Below are 22,408 nucleotides of genomic sequence, written 5' to 3'. Positions count from 1 at the left end.
AAGTACGAGCGAGGAGAGGAATATCTATTGCACACAGTCCAGCAAACATTAATGATTTATCGCATAAAAGGAAGAGCCTTAAAAATTATTTTCCTTTTACTTTGCCATTTCCTTTTGCCTCTGTCTTTAGCGGATTTATTGGAGGGAATTGTTTTAAAATTTAAATTTGATTATTTTGGGTGGTTTTGGACTGGGTTTTACAAAGAACTTGGAATTGGCTATTGTCAAGGGAAACTGTTGATAGAGGTAGCTCATAGGTAACATCTTGGAAGTAAATAAGTTGACTTGGCTATTGTGGGGTCTTGTCTTTACCTAAGATGCGTACAAGTCTGATTTTGAAATAATCGATTGTAAGCTTACCATCCCTAAGTCTGGGTTGTAGGGCTCTTGTAGACAAGGAGTCTTTACTTCAGAGTAAGATGTTTTGGATAGGTTGATACTCGGAATCCTTTAACGGTAATTAAGCCTTACATATTTCTGGTCGCCAGAGATGTATTTAGCGATATCAGGAATAGTTTAGAAGGTTTACTTTTGACACGTTCGTATCACGTCGAAACAGACTTCGGTCAAGCAATTCTCCAACAATTTGTACAAACTAGGTGACAGAGTCCAGCATGTAATGGAGATATCAGGTGGAGCATTGCTGTCATACAGTAAGTCAGTAATAGTTTTTTAGCAAGTCTTATCCCTAATTTGTCAAAAATAAATTGATTATACAATTTTTGATAAGGTTGTCTTGATCAAAACTACAAAGATAAATACCTCAAGTCAGTGGTGCGCAACTTTTTGTGCTACACGCATCTAAGATCAGAAAATCATTTGCGTTACACTTGAGATTTTTCACTGCATTTGTATCCGCGGCACACAGATTGCTCATCACTGCCTTAAGTCATCTACATATTTCCACTCCAGCCACATTTCCCTACAGATCACTCTACTCCACTATTTCCATCCAAGAGTAATTACATCTATCAACACATTCTTGAACCATGACAGCACTAAGCAAAAATGCGCCTCGTTAATTTCCCTCTTGTGACCCTTCTCTCTCCTGCTATCCTTATTTTTATGCCGAAAGAAACCAAAAAGGAAGAAAAACTCACTCGAGTTGATGAGGAAAAAAGTTTTATTTTTTTGCAAAAAATTTCCTTTTTTTTTCTTTTTATTTTTAAAACCATAAAATGGAATTAGATTTGATTTATGATCTCCTCGTGCCACAATGGTATTTAAAAAATTTTTTTATTGAAATGGTTTAATGCTCTTTAAAGTGAACAGTGAGGAAGACTTTTTATGCCTAAAAGGCATAAATTAATTATGGAGAATATAAATTTAAGGAACAAAAAATTCCGACCATAGAGGAGCAATTAGAAACTTTTCTTATAAATTATCATCAGCAATCTTCAACTTGAACGGTGAATAAGTGCTCGATATCAGCAATCTCAAGTGCACGCCTCAATTGATCTTTAATCTCTGACTGTGCTGATATTATTGAAAGTTTAAAGATCAGCAATTCATCAGATATTGGAATACCATCTTCGACCTAAAATAAGAAAAGTAGAATTTTGAATAAAAATTGGAGGAGCTGATGATTTAGCGCGGACTTCGCATTTTTTTGTGGTTTGATATGAATTGCAAGTAATTTGAACTGGTTAACGATTAGGGATTTGGCTGAGCAATCAGAGCGCTCTAATGTTTTAAACCTTAATGTACTAAGGAAGCTAAATCTTAAATATACTACTAAGGTTCCAAGACATAGCCCGATAGAGATTCGAACCTATGTCCAAGTCAAGTCAAAGGCTCTTATCTCTGAGCTACTGGAGGTTGTCAAACCAATTAAACTTTATTTCCCTATGTAGTGCCTAATTACACAGTCTGAGACACAAATAACTCCAAGAATGCTACACGGAAAGTAATTTAATCTCAAAAGCAAAGTAAGCTGAGAATACTGCTTTGTACATGATCGACTGCTCATGTTTGAATAGGACTAAGTCTCGAGAGCATGTTCTTTGCCTGTCAGTGTTAGTTGCCTTGAATATTCTAAAGAATCCTCCAAATCCCACAAAAATAACTTTCAGTAAACCAGATTCAATTCTCCCACAATAATTCCAAATAAATTTTCACTTCCTCCACACAAAAAAACACAATCAAAAATGCGAGAAACGCGCCAGCATGCTAATTAGAGAAAATAAGAAAAAATAATTTTTCTTCGATTTCTTCATCTTTCATCTCTTCCATTTCTTTTTTCTCCTTATTCTCTCTAATTACTAATTGATGAAATAATTAAAAACCTTTTTGTGAATTGCAATTGCATTTTCCAGAACATTATGCTTTTCATAGCATCTCGGAACATAAATTATAGCATCCTTAAATGCTTTTATAACATCTTGAATATAATCATTCCAATGTTTAATTACGCATTCCTTTGTTGCCACAGATGCTAGTTGTTTCAGACTAATGAAAGGTTGTTCTGCCATCTCGTGAATTTCTTTATCCTCGGTACATATCGTGCTATCAATTTCATCGTTTAATTTACTCACTATGTTCATATTATTACTTTTGGCATTATCTCGAGCGTGAATTAAATATTTAGCTGCTTCATTGTTGTGGTTTCGTAATACTTCATTAATTTGACTAACACTCTCCAACACCTGAACTCTTGTTTTGCTGATAAACTGTCTAAATGTTTCCTTTATGTTTGCCGTTTTGGCAATGCTACTTGCCTAACATGGATGAACGGGAGAAAATGAATTACTCATGTATCGTGAAAATGTGTTTGAGGAAGGAAAAGAATAGAGATATAAAAATTTTTTGTGATTCCCGAGCGACACAAGATTAAACTTGCCTGAGTGGACAAAATTACGTTTTAACAAGTTAAAAGCTAGTTAATATCTAGTTGATAACTAGTTTTCACTGTTTTTGTCCACTGGGATTGATTGACATTTGGAAGATACGTAGAATTTGTATTATTTGTATATCACGGAGCAGATAATTTAAGTTTCAAGTGACAACAGATGACAATAGTGACAAAAATCACAAAATTTGTTAGCTCGTCGCTCCTCTAATGTGAATTCTCACTCTGAACTTTATGATTACTATTCGGAATTTTCAGCCTATGTTGTGTCGCTCGGGATCTCATTGAGAAAATTATTAAGATGAACACTGAGAGAAATAGATTAAGTAAATTATGACAGATAGTTAAAACAGACATTGTTTCAAGTCATTGAACTTCTTTGAATGTATATCAATTCACTTAGATGCCACCAGGAGCATTATATTGAGGAGGTTTTTATATGGTTTTAAATCGTTATGTAAAGAAAGAAGGATTTTTTAGATTTTTTTCATCTAAAACCTTAGCAGGAGGTTGGGGGGATGAATTTGATTCATAAAACCCCTCTGAATACGCTCCTGATTTCCAATTACTCTGCTTATCTGAACACATCACTTATACTTTTTCACAATATATTAAACCTCACTTATTAGGATGCATCCACAACATCCAAATCTTAACATTTTCTCTCAGTGTTCTCACAAAAATTAGTCGTAAAAAGTTCTGTATATCTAACACTAACTTGGCATACATCGTTAGATAAAACGTTGATAACGATAAATACAATTAATTCAATTTTCATTTTCCGCAATTTTCTTATTCTCCTCCTGTACGTACACCCAACTCCTTCCTTTTTTATAGTTCTTGTGTAATATCCTCGTATTATATCCAAAATCCGCCCTTTATAACTCAAACTTTTTGTTACTATATTATATCGTTTTTAATGAACAATTGAAGCAACTCACGCTTCTGACTGAGGTGTATATGAACATAAACTGTACACTAAATACGACAATTTAACTAAGTAAACTAAATGAAAATGTGTGTAGAACATACAACAAGGAATATAAAAAAAATGAAACACACAATCTAGTTGCGATAAAACTTTAAATAACTTGAAAATTACGTGACACGTAATTTATTTTTCCTACCTTCTTACTGACAACAACAACAACAGCAATAGCTTGAACTATTTCTCATACATTGTTTTCAAACTGAGTAAATATTATTGACGATATTTTTCCACTTAAAATATTCTCTTATTTTACTTCTTTTATTTGTTATTGTCGACTCATTCAATTTCAATTTAATTCATACTTTGTCACCTGTGTTTAATTTACCCCTCTTCGCATTCCTCGACTTTTACTAAGTTTTTCTTTTATTGGATTCTTTTTTTTTCATTCTGTTCCGGAAATTCCTTACATCGTGAACTGTTGGAAACTTCATATTTCTTCTTCTTATTCTTTTATGTATTATCGTTATTTCATTTGCAATTAGAAAAATTTACATAAAGAAATTGTTTTCTTTAACTCGACTAGTTTTTGGGGGTGTATTGGTGAGAGTAAGGTGAAGAATTGTGGATGTTAGATTGAGGGTGGCAGGGAAGCATTTTTGAGAATTGTTTTAAATAAATTTATATGTGTAGGTTGCAAGTGTATGGAGGTTTAGCTAGGAATTCACGAATACAGCAGTGTTGTCCAAGCTGTATGAGCCCCGGCACACTAGCGGGTTGTCGAAATTTTTCAAAAAGGCCAAGAAAGTTATTGTTTCTGATTTTGGTCGAGTCTTCCCACTAGGGTATACCATGGCGGGCGTGAAAAAAGTTTGAACAACATTAGAATAGGAGGATCAAATTTTCAACAGCCTTTACAACTCTGAACTATTGAATAAGCAAGGATGCCTGGGATTATTACTAGACATAGGGTCGACTAATCGCAGCAAACACTGAACAGCATTGTACAGGCTGTTATATTAGTCGACTTTATGCCTAGTTAAAAACTTGACATTTGTGGAAATTTTCATGAGTTGTCAAATTTATTGCTGTCAATTGATTGAAGCCTGTTACACTAAGGATATAAGTATTAATAGTGGATTAATAGATTATCAATGTACTGAATTTTTGGATGCCATGAAGGACTTTCCGACGATTCAATTTCAATAAATTTTCGAGATCAGACTTGCCTAAGCAGGAATGACTACATTGAGTCATCACGATGCAGTTAATGTGGTGACGTAGCTAACACGTTGTGCTGTTCGAGTGGGTAGTCTTGGTTTCAGTATCTAGAAACCTTAATTCCCAGGACAGTGAAGTAACTCAGTAACTCACAGCATAATTAGATTAGCAAAATCAGTCCCTGTCTTAGAATCTGAGCCATTTTTATAGTATTCAACCACCTTAATTTCTTCACTACTGCTGCTTTTCCATTGCTTAATAACAAAACCAGCCAAATTCACGACTAAAAAGCAAGCAAACCATTACAACTATGTAAGTTGAGTTAGTCTGCAGAGTAAACTATCATGAAAATTTATATGCTTACAATATATTCATAGCACATTCCATAGTCAAGTGTGTAATAGGGAAAAAAGAAGGCAGCAACATATCCAGGTTTTAAATTTGCATAATTTCTCAATTTTACTCTGCCATCACACTTTAATACAACACTTTTCATGCTATGTAATATTCACCAAAAAAAATCTCATATGCTCCATTCCATAGACTACGATAGTTACACAGTTTTGTGTAAAAAATCTGGCATAGAAAAAAAAAACAAGTTTTATTAGAAAATTTTCCATTTTTGCATCATAAAATAGAGTTGATACTGCATACAGTTTGTATGCATATATTTGAAGATGCGAAAATGAAAATTGAAAAGTTTTTCATTAAAAGTAAACTTTTTCGTATTTGTATAGCAGTGGTGGGGAACCTTTTTCTTTTTGGGGTACACCTTAGTTGTAAGCTTACAAAATTGAATTGGTTCGCGCATTAACAATTAGTGTGGCCGCGGCACGGCAATGGTTGTCACGGGAGTGTGGCACGACACGCAGGTTATCCTCTTGTGAACCGCAACATAAACGGTAACCACTAGAGTGCCACAGCACACGCGTTGTCCATTAGTGTATCGCAGTTCACATGTTGCCTACTAGTGTGACGCGACATACACGGTTAACCACTAGTGTGACGCGACATACACGGTAACAGATGTTTCCCACTAGTGTGTTGCTGAACACATGTTACCAACTAGTGTTCTACAACAAACAGATTGCCCACTAGTGTGTCGCAGCACATAGGTTGTCCACCACTGTCATATATCTACATCTGTCAACTCAATTTCTCTGCATATGAGCTAATCTTGTTTCAGTAAAAAAAACTTTATTGTTGCTGTTTATTTTCAAAATTGTATTGAGTTTGCAGCACATTTTCCTTCCTTTTTTTGATGTTTGCAGAAATATTTTCCAGTTTTATGAATTCATTTTTAATTGACAATATTTAACATTGATAGTACTGACTATTTTCTGTCTGTTGTGCAATTGTGAAAGTTGTTGACCAATTATATATTTTTGGTACACAAAAGGACTCAAAATGTTTTATTGCTGTAGGTTATTGAAATATTGAAATTTAATGTTGAGTGAATTTAGAGAATTGACATGAAAAGCTTGGCAAATTTTAGGTCCCTGTTGTGTAATACCTGGAATAATTTTTTTTATAAAGCATTAAATTTTAATTAAAAGTTTTTAAGCTTCAGTGGCTTTTTGTAACACAAAATTTTTATATTGAAAACTTTTTCCAATTTAATTTTATTGCAAATCATTGTGGATTGTAGTGAATTTTTAAGACCTGGAAGTATGATAGAAAATGTCAATGAGAGGGAAAAAATTGATTGTTTAAAGTTTTTAATAATCCTTAACAGAACATTGACGTGAAGTGTTCAATTTAAGCTGGATTGGGAGTTTCAACATTGTAAATTCTACAAATGTGGATTTGACAGCTTATGATGTCTTTTACAGACATTTGCTACATACTGGATTAGCAGAAGTTGATTAAATGATCCGATATAGGGCAACAAGCCGGTGATTCTGGCATCGTCCCGGATTTTAACCAAATATGGCACCAATTCGAGTCAAGTCGGCTTGAGGGCGGTGAAACTCAAAATTAGGAATTGACAAGCGAAAGCCAGAAATTGTGAACAGCACAATAATGATGATAGGGCATCGATACGTCACCATATTGACGACAAGACGTTAGGGTGCTATGTGAGCACTGTGATGGCAGCTTTTCGTACATGTATATAGCAAAATATGAAATTTGTACTTACGTCTAGCAAAGTAAACAAGTAAAGTAGTCTCGTTAACATTCTAGACTATACAAAACCCTATTTGGAAGCCACTCGTAGTTCGGAATTCATGACGATTCCTAATAAGTTCTAAATGACTTTGTTGCATTTTGTCTTATATGGGTTGCACGATGCATTCACATTTATACGGAAACTCGAGGCTAAATGCTCTCATAACCTTGAATTTTACTTCAATGTTCTTTAAATTTCGATTAACTTATTGAACCTTAGGAAGTAGCTCTTCCTAGGACCTAGAATACTGGAATATTTGCGATATTTTTCTAAATAGTTCGAGATATTCTTAGAATATTCAGAAAAGTAAAGCACAAAATATTAAAAAATCTCAAAATCTATTCAAAGATCTATCAATCTAATGTCTAAAACAAATCTAATGCCTAGCACTGACACTTAACCAAGAGCACTTATCATCACACCTTATCAATTAGTTTTCCAGATCAAAAAACTTTTTTGCCACTCAAAGGAGATGAAAAAGCCATCAATTCACACTCAACTGAAGAGAGTTTATGGCTAGGAAAAATATTTCAATAACATCGATTCCATTTCCCTCAACCATTTGATACACAAAGGAAGCATGTGATGTTAAAAAACTTAAAAAACTTTTTTCATTCTCTTTGAAGAAAAAAAAATGAAAAAAAAATTACAAAGTCATTTCTAAACTTTTTCTTCTGCCTCCTTTTATGGCTGTATTTCAATATGATGATAGAAAAGGCATAAAAACTGAGACTCCAAGTGTGTGAAGTGGAGGAAGGAAATGAAAGCAGAACACAAAAATAGGGAGGCATATGACGCAAGAAAATAATAACAAAGTACATTTCAAACTTATTCTCGTTCAAGCCGTTTTCATTTATGTACATTTTACCACTTCTTCTATCGCAATTTCTTTTGCTTGTACAGCGTAACAGAGGATAAGTAAGAATAACAACAATAGTGTCAGATATGAGAAAGTGTTATGAGACTTTTACATGCAATACATGTAATAATAAGTTTATGGAGTGAGTTGGTGCTGTTCAGGGGTGAACTAAGCATTTAAGGGGGTATTTATGGGGTCCCCAGCTCAAGTCCGCCTAGTCTTCGTGTTCGTCTCGTCTTTGTTCGTCTCGTCTTCGTTCGTCTCGTCTTCGTCCGCCTCGTCTTTGTCCGTCTCGTCTTTGTCCGTCTCGTCTTTGTCCGCCTCGTCTTTGTCCGCCTCGTCTTTGTCCGCCTCGTCTTTGTCCGCCTCGTCTTTGTCCGCCTCGTCTTTGTCCGTCTCGTCTTTGTCCGTCTTCGTCTTCGAGTTGAAAAGCCAATGACCTGCAATTCACCTCCTTAATGCACCCCTGATGCTTCAATTTTTTCATAAAGCCTTATTGGGTCTTCAGCCCATTATGATTTTCCCACATCATATAATTTCTTCTGTACATTCAGTGTAGGCAAAAGGCATAGATATGGTTATATTTATCGCCTTAAATATATACAGCATGTATAGACACTACACATATATCTATCTATCTATCTATCTATCTATCTATCTATTTTAACCCAGTTAATTGCTTTACAAGAGATAACAATAGCTTTTCCACATATTAAACTAAAACCCATGCATCCTTCAACCGACTCATCCTTCCCCTAACTTTTGTTCTCACTCAATATATTCATTTTTACACCGCACATATCTACATGTATATTGGAATTTTAGCATAAATTTGAGTAGCTTTTGTGTGGAGTTTATGCAAATATTTCTTTATTTTGATGCACACACGCATGGATGTGGAATGGATTTGACTTTTTGAATTCTTTTGATTTTTTTATTGTAGCATTTATAGTTGAATGGTTAGGGATGGATTTAGTTTTTGGATATTTTTAGATGATGCTGGCTTTTAGGATAGTGAACTTTGAGCTCAGGAGCTAATTAGAATGTCTTTATTGGATGTCATCATTTCAGTTATGCAATAAAGAAGCATAATACTTGCAGCAGTGGTTAGTAATCTTATATACACACTAGTGTGCCGCGGGACACAGGTTGCCCTCCATTGGCTTACAGGATAAAAGACGATTAGTTTAAGAATGCCAAAACTCTACAGACTATACCTAGCAGTTAAGTGTCTCTGTGGAGTAATTGGCTGTGCTCATGGCTCAAATTAGGTATGATGATTCAAAATTCTACGGTTCGAATCCTTCAATCTTCAAATTTTGTGATTTTCAAGAAGTTCAACTCCTTAATGTTCAAGACTAAGACTAAATTGGGCCATTTGGGTTATGGTTGGCTAAGTAAAGAGTCAGGAACATGAAGTAAAGCATCAAATAAATACAGTACAGTACTTTTATGCCTAAGCGATTAGACATGGAACCACATTTCATACTTTTAAAGTCTCTATCAACCCAGATTTACTATTAATAATTTCACACATCACTTAACAAACTCCTTAAAATCCCTCAACATTCTCGTCAGAATCCCAACACTATAACACATAGAATAGAAAGGCACAGAGAGAGAGAAAATGTATATTATTGAGATAGTTAAAAGGCAACTATAATATAAAAAGGAGCGAAAATTTTATTTGAAATAATAGACATGCCGAAAAAGATATAGCCAGGATATAGAGATAAATGTACATATAAATAGAAATTAAGGGAGGAAGGATGTTGAGCACACACATGCATGAGTCGAGGGGGTGGTGAAAAGTGTGAGTCCATTTTTAATAATAAATTTGTGGATCTTAATATGTATGGCATGAAGCATAAATATATGAAAACGAATACTTTGTGATATGAATTCTAATGTGACTACTATTGTGTTATCGTTTCGGGGATGAGCATCCTACGCTGACAATATCTCATGGGATATAAAGGTGCTGGAAAAAAATGTTGAATGATATCATTTTATAGAGCGGTTACACGTCCTACTTTATATACCAGCACTGCTGCCATTGTCGTGATAATTTTTTTTGTGCTCTTTCTTCTGTCTGCATATTAAAAAATATAAAATGAAAACTTTTTCAACACCTCATCACAGTCAGTATGACATGAATGAGGGAATGAAAAATGGTTAGTATGGAACATTTTGGAGAGGAATTTTTGAAACGCAGTGGAAGGTTTTAGAGCCATTTTGTGGTTTTTTTGGGTAGCTGTGTTGTTTTGGTAGGCACATCTATAAAATTTGTAATAAGGTCAACAAATGAGTCGGATGGAAATGCTTTTGTAGAAGTTTAGGCTCAACATCCAGAGGATAGTACCTGCAATAGGTAAGTGTTGATCTGACAGAAAGAGTGTTATTCTGAATAACAGATTCTGAGTGGGACTCAAACCTACGTACTACAATTTCTGATTGCATATTCCTACCGCTGAACTATGGCAGGTTATTCGACTAAATGGCAAAGTGCCATTTATTAATCATACATGTTCTGTATCCTCCTTTATTACTGCACTCCTAATGATATACCGTTGAAAGACCATTACAGGAATTCAATTCCAACAAACTGTAATTTGATTACTCCATGAATTGTTAAAGTTTTGTCGTTAACGTGATGACGGAACAGAGCCTCAACGACTTTGTTGTAAAGCAGAATATGAAATCGATACGAGGTGTCCATGCTAAATTTGAGTCGACTTCCAGCTCTGCTTTAAAGGGATTGTACAACACTTCACGGATGGCAGTCTTGAGCTACTTCGAAATTGTGCTTTATCTATCAAGTCTAAGAGTATTAAGTATAGTACAAGCAATCATCTAGTTCTAATAATAATTGGCTAGCAATCCCTGATCTAGTCCCTATTAAGATTGGACGAGCTGAGTAACGCTTAGTATGACTTTGCTTAGTCACACCTAATAATTTAAATCAAGCCTTATGTCCAACAAGACAAACAACAATTCAATTCCCCCATTTTTCTCGCGAAAAATCCACTCATAAAACGAAAGCATTTTCTGATCCTCCCTTTGAAACTTATAAAGAAGGCATTACGAAACTTTTTTAAAGCTCGACAGACAACGTTGGAAGTAAATCGCTTAGATATTTTTTCATATACTTTACAAAAAAAAACTTTATCTTTACAGAAATTAAATCCACTTTACAGCAAAAAAAAAAGTAAGTTGAAGCTACAAATGAGCTTTTCTTGTCATCAAATTAAAGGAATTACTTGCAGTAAATAAAGTCGATGAATAATGAGATGGAAAGGAGATTTGTGTTCAGGAAGTTGTGGTGGATTTAAGGTGGACGAGCGATGTAATGCGGTTAAATGGTTGAATCAGCAGTCACGGTACAGTCAAGGCAACTTTGCAGTGCGCATATTGTGCTGTTATGGACTATTAAGGTCTATAGACAGATGAAGGGGTTTGGGGATCAATGATGATTTTTACCAGCAAGCACATCCCATGTTAGTCTCGAATATTGATGATTAGTTCCTATTAATCCACTGTGAATCGTAGAGCAGTCTCGAATATTGAGTAACAACTTCGCAACAGCACTCAAATATTCAAATTCAAATTTACGCACAGAACTTCCACAATTAAGTCATTAAAATCCCTTAAATCCTCGAATTTTCATTCACCTGCATAGAAGTAATTATGCATACCTAATTTAGAACAGAGTTAATTTCTCACACATAACACCTCATCACCCTCAACTCTTCATGATCATCATCTAATAGTGATTATGACTCATTCATAAATCCTAATGTATAAACCCTTTAAAATTTTCCATCTAAATAACATATTTCACATAAATTGTCATGCTATAAATCAACAGATCATTAGAATATTATTGTTACGGTTTGAGGATTATGTGAACTTCCTTATATGCTGTCTATATCCCTCTTGTGTACGAAATTCCTAAAGGAGAAATTTAATGATTTTCCTCTAAAACATCATCAATGTCTCGTTCACCTCACCTCCCATCAAACATCCATTCCATTTATGCCTTTATAAACAACACAAAACATAAAACAATTAATGAAGATTGCATAAGTTTGAGGCGTCACACAAAATTTTTTGACATATTGGTTGATGTTCACATCATACAGTAGAAGACGATGTGATAAGTGATTAATGTCTTAGACATAAGGAATTTTTGAAGTGTGTCATTAGTGGGAGAACTTTTGTTATATTGAGAATATTAGATGATGACTGACTGGAGATGGAATTAAGATTGGTGAGAGGGATATTGAATATGAGTTGATGCACTTATGTTTTGTCGAAATTTTGGTTCAGGAAAAATTGTTGGGATTGATATCAGGGTTGAAATAGAGCTCGAAGTCGACTCGAATTTTATGTGAAGTTGAGTAGATTGAAGTATGGAATAAACAGGAGTCAGAGACAGAACCAGCTTTAGACGCTGGCTAAGGGAGGTTATGCATTACATTTGGCCAATAAGCAGGCTAAGAAATCCGGTGATATTGACGGTATTTACATGAAATTGGCGATACTATCGCCTTGTTTCCCAGCTTGAGCAGTATGGACAGAGCAGTAAGTATTCATATTAAGCCTGCCAAGCACTACAGTTAAGCTAGTTTATTAGGCTAGCTAATGATAGTCTAACAAGTGAAAGCTCATCAAACTACAGCACTTAAACCTATACCTACAGTTTATAATGGGAGTCAAACCGTTTCATTGACCACATTATTGTCTATAGCCTACAAGGGAGGCTGTGAGTCGCATTTCTATATGACATGACAATCGAAAAAGGACACGTGAGCTTTCTTGAGTTTCGAACCAATGATTGCTGGATGAGCAATAATTAAGTCCCGAAGAACGAATCCACTGCACCACCGAGCTACATCTTATCTCATGAAACCCTCCAAAATACGCTCTATACACCTCTAAACTCAAACATCCATCAATAATAAAATTCACACATAATGAATGATGATAAATTCCATACATGAGTAGTCTGAACTACCTGTTCCGTTTCATTAGTTTGAATAGATCATCTGGGAATATCTTCGCGATAATTTATCTAGACGAGAAGTCGAAAGGAAAGAGATAATCATGTATGTGTGCGTGTCTGTATGCATTAGAGTATGCGGAAAATAAACAGCAATAAATCAATAAAGCAAATGACTAAGATACATTGTTATTATTGTTGTTTGTCACATTGCTGCACCGTTTTTTGATCCCTTCTCATACATTTAATGATGTCGAACATAAAGCATTTGTGCGATTCTTAAGGATGTGGGGGGATTCTTTATATCGTTTTGGGGGAACTTCCGTTGGCATATAAAAATAAATCATATGAGATGAGGAAAAATCTTAAAAATTATTGGCTTCCTCTCGCAATATAAATAATATTTTTGTGTGGAAAATGCGATTAACTTTCTTTGAATGCTTCTCATTTCCAAAAATATAAAAAGTATAAAAAAACTTTTGCCTTCATACTTTTTTTTATTATCCTTAAAAAAATATTTTGTTGAGAAGAAACAAAATTGTTTGCACTTGGATAGATTTATGAGGATGAATTTATGGTGCTTGTGCTCTGGATGAACATAAAGATGGAGAGAGTGGCCAATATTTCACATTAGAATGGCACACACAAAGCATGACTTTTTCTTTTGAAATAGAGAAAAAAATGCGGAATAAAAAAGAAACTTTCGACATCAAATCAAAAAAATGGCAATGCGAAAAATGAGTTGGAAAATAATGAGGAAGTTTTTTTGCCAGTGGCGCATTGAAGTAGTGTCCTGGATGGCAGACTACAGCAATAATTGGCGTGGAAACAGATTCGTGCCAGCTTTGTGCCAGCTTCGTGTCAAATTAGTACCAGTTTTACGTCGAATCAGGCTTTTACACCGACCTAACGAAACTATCCCTCAGTGGACATGTCAAAGTCAAGACTTTGTCTAGTTCTAACGTATTTTTGTCCACTCGTGAAAGTGGTCGACTTTTTTCTGCTTGATCTTGTACAATTAGTTAATGTTTTGAGGTTTTATTCCACTACGGGATTTAAATCCCGGAACTACAGGACCGGAAAAACGACTGATACCAGAATGCAGGATCCCGGGATACCAGGATACATACCAGGATGGAGGACCCCGGGATTGAAATACTTACTTACTTTGCTGGTCGGACAGATCAGTTGTGATCCATGACCTCCCATATGAGACGACTGAAGCTGGTTTTCACCTGCCAATTTCCGATATAAAGTGAAATACTATCTCTATCGACAGCTACCTTCCAAGAGTTCTTTAGACGTCCAAGAGACGTCCATATTGCTGCCAAAAATAGACGGATTCCATTTGGTGTTAATAAAAGAGGTTTAACGGAGTCTTGAAAGCTACGTGGCGAAGTCTTCTTCATTTGTGTCGCTCGGATACATAGATGTGAGGCTGCCTTGATGGCACTTAATTGATTTACTTAAGAGAAAAATGAGATCAAATTGAAAATTCATCAAATTCAAAGAAAACTTGATCTTTTATTATTTTGTGAGTTATTTTTCATGAATTTCAAGCCTTTGAAGTTGACTGTTAAAGTACAAGACACTTAGTAAGCCATTCAGCAGCTGAATTAATTTCCTCACAAAAAATCTCGTTCAGTCTCATTAAAAATTGTTAATAAAATTCAGCAACATAAACCAACTGACTCATCCAAGTCAGAAAAACTGCACCACTTACTCGTTCATGCTTCATATCCAACAAATCCAGCCACAATCTTTAAACGAAAAAAAAAGAAATTTTTTCCTCTCCTTTTTCATACTTCAAACACCATCGTTTGTGATATTTCGCGTGAAGTAGTCTTTTTTAGGAACAAACTTTTATTTCCACTAATGCCTTTCTTCTTCTACTTCCACCTCCTTTGAAATAAAAAAAATAAAATTTCTTTGTACGCTTTCTAGCTTCCAGCAATTCATTCTAACTTATAAAGAAAATTTATTCCCATTAAATATGTATTACTGCCTTTCCACTCGCTCATGAAATATGGTCTATGTTTGCTTGTCTGTGAGACGGCAAGCAAAAAAAAAACATAATTTATGTTCTCACGATGGCAAAGCAATGCTGAACGTTAATTGTCACTTACTGATAGCAGTAATCAGATTTGAAATGGCAAGAAAAAAATAATCCGATTTTATTTAAGAAAAATGAGAAGGAAAAGTTCTTGATTTGCACAAAAAAAGAAATAAGGTCGAAGTACTTTTGAAGGTGGGACATGAAAAATAAGTTTTAATGAATGGAATGAATTCAGGCACTTTTGAGAGATTTTTTTATTCCATGAACGACGATTAATCATTTCATTTGAAAGAATCATTAATGTAAAGTAGATGGAAATAGCAGAGTTGGCAGGACTACAATGTGGAGGCGTCTCCATTGGAGTCTGGACTCCCAAAAAAAAATGTGGAGCCCGATTCCATGGAATCCAGAATTTTTGAACTTTTGGAGTCCGGACTCCATAGTTTCGCTAGCTCTGGAAAAAAAAAATTGTGGTGTCTAAGCAGAGTGGAATCTGAGTCTGGGTATCGTGGCATAAGGAAGCAAATCTGCCAATGCTAGAATAAGGCCTCTGTGGCCAAGTGGTTAGGTATCGGATCGGATGTTTGTCTTAATTGTTTGTGAGGACATGGGTTCGATTCCCATCAGATACCTGATAATTGGCAAGTCGGTATACTGCGATAGAGCCAGCTTCATATGCCGACTGAGGGAGGCCCTGGATCATACTTGATCTGTACGACCAGCGAAGTAAGTAAGAAGGCATGTCTACAGACCTTCTATAAACACGGCAATGGATCCTTCGGACAAATTTTGACGCTTACAATTTTTCAAGGCAGCACATCTTAATCTACATATATACACAAAATCACAAAGCCCTTTTTTCCCCCAAAAATTCATTATCAGCATCAAGTATTGTTTCCAATTAAGGAGATAACAAACTGGTCTAGAACAACAACAACAGCATATAGTTTTGATTCCATACGTAATCATCATTTATTTATTTTCTCAATCATATTCAGCACGTTGCAACCTAGTGTATTCATCGCTAAGTCAACATGAAAAAAATAATCGTTCACAGTCTTTGTAAATAAAAAAAAATTAAAGTCGGTTAAAGTCATGACTATTGTCACTTTATATAGTCATTTCAAGTTTAAGTTGACTTATTATTAATAAGTTTTGGAATAAAATTTGAATTATTGAGCTTGACCCGAACAGCACAATGTCATGAACGTCGCTTTATTGATGATAAGATGCCAAATGGCCTTTATGCAGTGCTGTCCAAACTGTGTGCTGGGACACATTAGTATGAAGGCAAAATTGGTCGGTTTCGGTCGTTGTTATCATCAACGTGTGCCATGACACAAAAAAGTTTGGACACCACTGTCATAACGGCATCTTGACGCCTGATTTAGATCCATTTGTACGGCGATTCATCACATTGTGCCGTTTGGGGTTCAGCTGTCGTCCGGCTATACCTCCGATGGAAGTGGATTATTCTTATTGGTACATATAACAAGACTTATTATAGCCAAAAGTATAGATGCTAAAATAATTACAGAAACCATTCCAGGAAGTAAGCAGCTATAATTTGCATTATCAATATGTGATACAATGTCTTCACTTAATGTATAAAATTTAGGATCTTTAAAAGTAGCATGAAAATTTGAATGTGTTATATCAATAGTATGAAAGTTCTCATTCATCTCGTCGTCGCTGATTTCATCAATGAAATTTTGCTTCTTTAATGTTTCAATGATACAATCGATGCGTCTGGAATATTTTTTGAGTGATTCATCATAATTTAAATTTTGCTCCACTAAGGTATAGAATGCGGCTGTTCGGAGTTTCTTCATTTCTTCGGGTTCTATTTCCAACTTTGGATCTGGTAAAAAGGAATTAAAATTTTATTTTTCTACAATTTTAGACTTAAAATAACAAAAGTTAAGTACCTATATGATTTTCTCTTGCTATTGTGAACTGATTGTAAGTATTGGGATCTTCAGGATGATAGAAATAATCAACTTCTTGTGTTGTCGTTTCAGGATCTTAAAATAAAGAGAAATTATAATAAAATACGGTAAAATAAGGTTTTAAAGGCAGACTTTGTAGTTTGTACAATAATAATGAAAAGTTCACGTGGACGGCCTCATGGAAAGCTCATGGAAAGAAGCTGTCGATCGAGATAGTATCGAATTTGGAATTGATAATTAGCAAGCGAATGCCAGCATTAGAAACAGCTTAAATTACCATTTAAAATAGTGTTGTCTAAATTGTGTGACACGGTACACTAGCGTGGCTTTGAAATGTTTTGGAAATGCCAGTCGATGCTTATCAGCAAAACGACCGTGACACAAAATAGTTTGGACAACACTAGAGTGGCCAGAGGAAGTGGGTGGCCTAAGTTTGGCACTATTAAGGTTCTTTTGGACTAGTTTGAGTCCTATTAATGGAAACAAGACAGCATGGCTGCCCTAGGCAACACTGATTAAAGGTCATTCGCTTTTACTAATTGATGCATGACGACTTGAGTCCAAATTGACTTCGACAAATTGCTGTCATAGACCGGTCCACTTAATGCCATGAATAAAAATTGCCTGAAAGCCACACGACATAAAAAAGTCTGGAAATATTGTGTCTTGACTGCGTGATTTTGAGTTAGATTCCATCAGGGATTCGGTTAAATATATGTCCACTCGTTGGAGTAACCCTGACCTGGGAATACATTTTCCGGATTGATTTGTATAAGTTTTAAAATTATTAAGTGATTCTAAGTACATGCTTGACTTGGCAAATTGATAATAACATTTAAATTGTGCCGATCACAAACAAAACTTAATGATCATCTGAATTTGTTTTGTACTTTACCTGGATATTCATTTGTATATTCGTTTGTGTATTCATTTGTATATTCATATTCATTCCCATCAGCTGAGACCCTTGCTATCACAATTAATATACAAAAAATTTTATGTAAATAAGCCATTTAATTGCTTTAAAAACTGTCACAAGTCTGTCTACACTTAATCAAATCACAAATGCTACTGACTTAAATCTGATTGATTATCAATCGTAAAATGAGAGCAGAAAGTTCTTTCGTTAAATATTTGATAGACATTGAGAATCTCCGGCATGAGAAAATTATTAATCTCAATATTTAAGTATTAATATATGAAAGTATTAAGTTCTAGTGATGTATTTTTATTTGCGTGTAGTGAAAGGCATTCATTATCATTTGACTAAGCGATAGTCAAATTATTTAGCACTTTTTGCCGCACATGCTTGATACAGTTGGAAAATATTTATGTCAACAAAAAACAGCTGAAAAATTTGATTAAATGAATAAAGTTTAAGCAGTGAAAGGAATTATCATTCAGTATACTGGTGTTTTGTGTTTGGCATTGAAGTCTTTAATCCCGAGTCACAGAACATAGTCACTTGACTGCCGTTTCAACGCCGTGTGGATTTCAAAACGTCAAAAGGTCGGATGGTACTAGTAACCTTTGATTTTTTGGAACATTTTTTCAGCTGAAATTAAAATTTGCCGCTTGGACTGCATTGTGGATTTGATACTCAATTACTGCCCTTCACTTACCCATTCCCATAAAACAAACTAATATCATATCTTTGTACTTCATTTATTAATATTCACACATTTTATATCTCCAATGCAACACGATCAAAACACGGCTAATTTTGAAATCACAGCAATCCAAAAAATTAAATACTGAAAATTTTAGACATTGTTGCAAAGCAAAAAGCAACTGATATGAATGGAATGAACTTCATTTGCATGAACGATGATGCTGAACCTGAACCTCCTTCTTCACCAGATTCAGTAATTTTTACAGTTGTCGTTTCCTTTGTTGGTTCGGAAGTTGACGAAGGAGTTGGCGAAGGAGTTGGTGAAAGTGTTGAAGAAGGAGCTGGCGAATCAGTGGCTGCTGGATGAGTAACTACTTCTGTTACAGCTTCCTCTTTCTCTTCTGTTTCTTCAATTGGTTTCTCTGCATCTTCTCCATCAGTAACTGGTTTGGCAATTGAAGAATTTGCAATCATGCAGATGACGAAAATTGTGATTAAAAAATTGCGAAATTGCATTTTGTTTAATTGAATTTGATGATTTTCTTGAGTTTGTAGACTTTTGGATGTTTTGATTTGATTGAAGTTGATGAAAATATTGTTGAAGCTTCTTGAAAACACGTCTTATCTCGGTGAAAGATGAACTTGAAATGAAATTTCGAGAAAATTTTGAGACAAATTGAATTTTTGTGAAATTTCAAAGTTAACTGAGGCAGAAAATTTTTGATTTTTGATTGATTGTGTTGTAAAATTTGGCAAATAACTGTTAATGGCTGTTATGGGCCCTAATGACTTTAAATTGCAATGCTAAGCTTAAAAATCAGCAATGTCCTCATATCTTGTCTCTTAAAACTGCATCTTGCTAAATATTTTCAACAACAGACTGAAATTTTCAAAGATTCCATGTATACTAGCAGCTGAAGGTACTGTTAATAGTCATGAGATTGAATCCAACACAAATGAAGCTCTATTGGACAAGTTGACACAATTTTTAGTTAATAACTAGACCTACAGTCGACTAATGACTCAATTTTATGGAACGTTTCGGAGAAAATGACATCAATCGACAGTATGTCTAATTATTAAGAAGACCAATTATTAAGATGTCCATTCAGGAACCAAACCTGCAAAGATTGTGCATCTGTGTTCTAGCTAGAACTTATTCAATAATTCATATTTTAAGTGTTTAAAATAAACAATTGCAAATGTGCATAACAGCAACAGCCTTGATAATAATGCAAATATTGTCAATGCATTAATAGTATTTCCAGAACTGAACAAATACAAAAACTGTAATTTTCATCATTAATTCTATAAATAGTTTCAAGTGTTTTATTGATATGACAATTTCTCAAGTTTGGAGGTCATTTAACTCTAGTGCCTTAATCTTTGAACCTTATTACTTCATCCTGCTACATCTAAGCTACACCATTACCACAAAATCTCCAATTTTCATCACATTTGTCCAAAATTGCGGTTGAATTCTAAATGCGGCAATGGGCCTTCGTGTGCCTTAAATTATCCAAAATTGACGAACTCGAAGTCGACTTGGATTTTCTGTGTCGACTCAAGTTGATACGACTCCATATGTAAGTGTCTACGAGCTCTGCAAAACTGTATTTACAAACTTTAAATTTTCAAAACTTCTGTTATGTTTGTTTGCAAACTGTCAAAACTTTACGTCTGGATCTATTTTTAAGTTCTTCTATGATTGGTTTAATGTATAATGCGCAGATTAGATCAAAGATCAACTAAATAAACAGAAAAACAGCAAATCGATTATAAATGATTAAAAGTAAAGGTAAACCATGAACGTCATCAACAGCTCATGACGTAGGAACTAAATAATGTGATTCAGACTTTCAATGTCAATAATGGAAGAGAATGTATGCAAGAATGTCGTCAACAAGTCATTAAAAATACCAAAAACACAAGTCATATTTCATCGGAACTAAAATTATTAATCTTTAATGGTTCATCTTTGCCTTCTTCTAATATACAGCACTAAAAGTACAACAGCTAATATAGCAATTAAAATAAGAATATAAATTCGGGTATTTCCCATTCCCGTGCAATCAAAATTTGCATCTTGTATCTCGCGTTCAAGGTCATACATAAACGTCGTGACGTTTCTAAACTCAAATTTGGCTTCATGCTCACTAAAACTGTAAGACGTTGCGTTAATTTTATCCATGACTCTATGTTTTCTCATTTCAGCGATCATACACTCAACTCTCTCGGGATGCTTTACGTATCTGTAAGCATTCGTGTAATTCGTACTCGTGAGAGTTGTTTTGATCGCGTCATAGAAGAGATTAATGTGCTGATCATCTTCTTTTTGTTCGGCAAGTGGCTGTATAGTTGTTGACTCCGACTCATTTTGGATGCCGGTATGCTCTGTTGTCTCCTCTTCGTCATTTTGAGTTTCGTCTTGCTGTGTATCAAGGACGTCATCCTCCGAATCGTATTCTTCTTCATCGTCTTGTTCTTCTTCCTGTACTGACTTTTCAGTTGTTGTTGTTGTACTTGTCGATTCTGGACTTTCTGGTTGGTTTTCGATTTTTTCATAATAGTCATCTTCATCATCATCATCATCATCAGGTGATACATCCACAATATCGTCAATTTTCTCATCAATTGCCTCTAGAGTCTTGTCATCTTCAACATTATTTGCACAATCATATTCTACATCACCGGGTTGTGAGCCTTCACAATCTGCTGACGCCACAAGACAATTTCCAAGAATTAGAGCCAGACATAAAAGTATTCGGTGATTCATGGCAATTTGTAATTTTTAAACTTGAAAGACGATAATGTTAAGATGCGATAACAATAACTGCCAGAGATGAATGTTACGCTTCGTGTTTCTCTGAAATCTACATAAACAATATATATAATATATGGAAAGAACACACGCACATGTTTTGATCAGTTTTTTGTTTGAGTATTTACTTACCAATCAAGGTTAAATTGATGGGGTTCACTTATTCAAATGTGTATTTGACACTACTTATGAATTACTATTATATTGGATGTTGTCTCAGGAATTTTTAAGGTCAATGTGATATTTTCGGCACCGGAAGTCAAGCAGTTTCAAATTATATCTTACAGAATGACTTATAATGTTTATTACTTGGTAATTTTTAACTTAAAGTGACGCAAAATAACACCAAAAATTATAAGACCTTAATTTATTCACAATTTGCTATCAATTTATAAAATTTGCATATAAATATATTCAATTTTGGTATTTATAGAACTCCAGACACGCGAAAAATATTTTTATTAAAATTATCAAGAACTATCAACTATAAAGCTTTGAAAAAAAAAATCACGAATACAAAAAAAGTATCTTTGTCTGGTCCACGAGTCTACCGCTACTATTATGGAGTGTTAAATTAAAACTAGTCGCTCAAACGCATCAAAATTTTATAATTATAATAAGATTCTCAGCTTGTATTTCTTCTCAATTTTTGTTTGAGACAATGAGGTGTGAGAGAGCCGGAGAGGATCGAGTCATGTCTTAATGATCTTCTTCTTATTATATGAGATTTTTTAAAAAAGGTTAAATTTTGAATTGAGTGGTCTGACTCTTTGATTTACTTAATATGCTTCGGTGGCCTTACAGATCTGTTGTGATTCATGACCTTCATTAGATCGCGGGCTGGATTGCGTTTTATGCTGTTTCTATTGCTGCCTTTTATCTGTCAATTGCCAGTTATTTGGTAATTTTATGTTAGGCAGTTTTGTGACTAATTTTATGACT

The 22,408-nt window shown here is 34.6% G+C and overlaps 3 protein-coding genes across 5 annotated transcripts; all 3 read right to left on the bottom strand.

Annotated features, from left to right (window-relative positions):
- Nucleotides 1–1,105: 1,105 nt before the first annotated feature.
- On the bottom strand, nt 1,106–3,896 carry LOC139087436 (uncharacterized). Of its 3 annotated transcripts, none has more exons than XM_070636238.1 (3): nt 3,790–3,896; nt 2,286–2,717; nt 1,106–1,537 (listed from the first exon to the last, which is right to left on the bottom strand). In XM_070636238.1, the coding sequence occupies exons 1-3, from the start codon at nt 3,814–3,816 to the stop codon at nt 1,388–1,390; spliced, it is 609 nt and encodes a 202-aa protein (XP_070492339.1). In that variant the 5' UTR covers nt 3,817–3,896; the 3' UTR covers nt 1,106–1,387. The 3 variants fall into 3 exon arrangements, with proteins under 3 accessions (XP_070492339.1, XP_070492337.1, XP_070492338.1); XM_070636236.1 differs by lacking the exon at nt 3,790–3,896 and adding an exon at nt 3,567–3,783; XM_070636237.1 differs by lacking the exon at nt 3,790–3,896 and adding an exon at nt 3,576–3,783.
- Nucleotides 3,897–16,028: 12,132 nt separating this feature from the next.
- On the bottom strand, nt 16,029–18,072 carry LOC139087498 (uncharacterized). The gene is made up of 3 exons (XM_070636326.1): nt 17,929–18,072; nt 17,013–17,108; nt 16,029–16,945 (listed from the first exon to the last, which is right to left on the bottom strand). Exons 1-3 carry the CDS (start codon nt 18,044–18,046, stop codon nt 16,533–16,535), a joined length of 627 nt encoding a protein of 208 aa, XP_070492427.1. The 5' UTR covers nt 18,047–18,072; the 3' UTR covers nt 16,029–16,532.
- Nucleotides 18,073–20,582: 2,510 nt separating this feature from the next.
- LOC139087437 (bromodomain-containing protein DDB_G0278469-like) lies at nt 20,583–22,056 on the bottom strand. The gene is made up of 2 exons (XM_070636239.1): nt 21,599–22,056; nt 20,583–21,518 (listed from the first exon to the last, which is right to left on the bottom strand). Exon 2 carries the CDS (start codon nt 21,419–21,421, stop codon nt 20,618–20,620), a length of 804 nt encoding a protein of 267 aa, XP_070492340.1. The 5' UTR covers nt 21,422–21,518; nt 21,599–22,056; the 3' UTR covers nt 20,583–20,617.
- Between the last annotated feature and the right edge of the window lie 352 nt (nt 22,057–22,408).

This window comes from Chironomus tepperi, unplaced genomic scaffold, assembly GCF_022539635.2.
Source record: "Chironomus tepperi strain 1889 unplaced genomic scaffold, CSIRO-AGI_Ctep_v1 contig_123, whole genome shotgun sequence".
Lineage (NCBI taxonomy): Eukaryota > Metazoa > Arthropoda > Insecta > Diptera > Chironomidae > Chironomus > Chironomus tepperi.
Note: the sequence above shows the minus strand (reverse complement) of the source record. Positions and strands in the feature narration are given on the sequence as shown.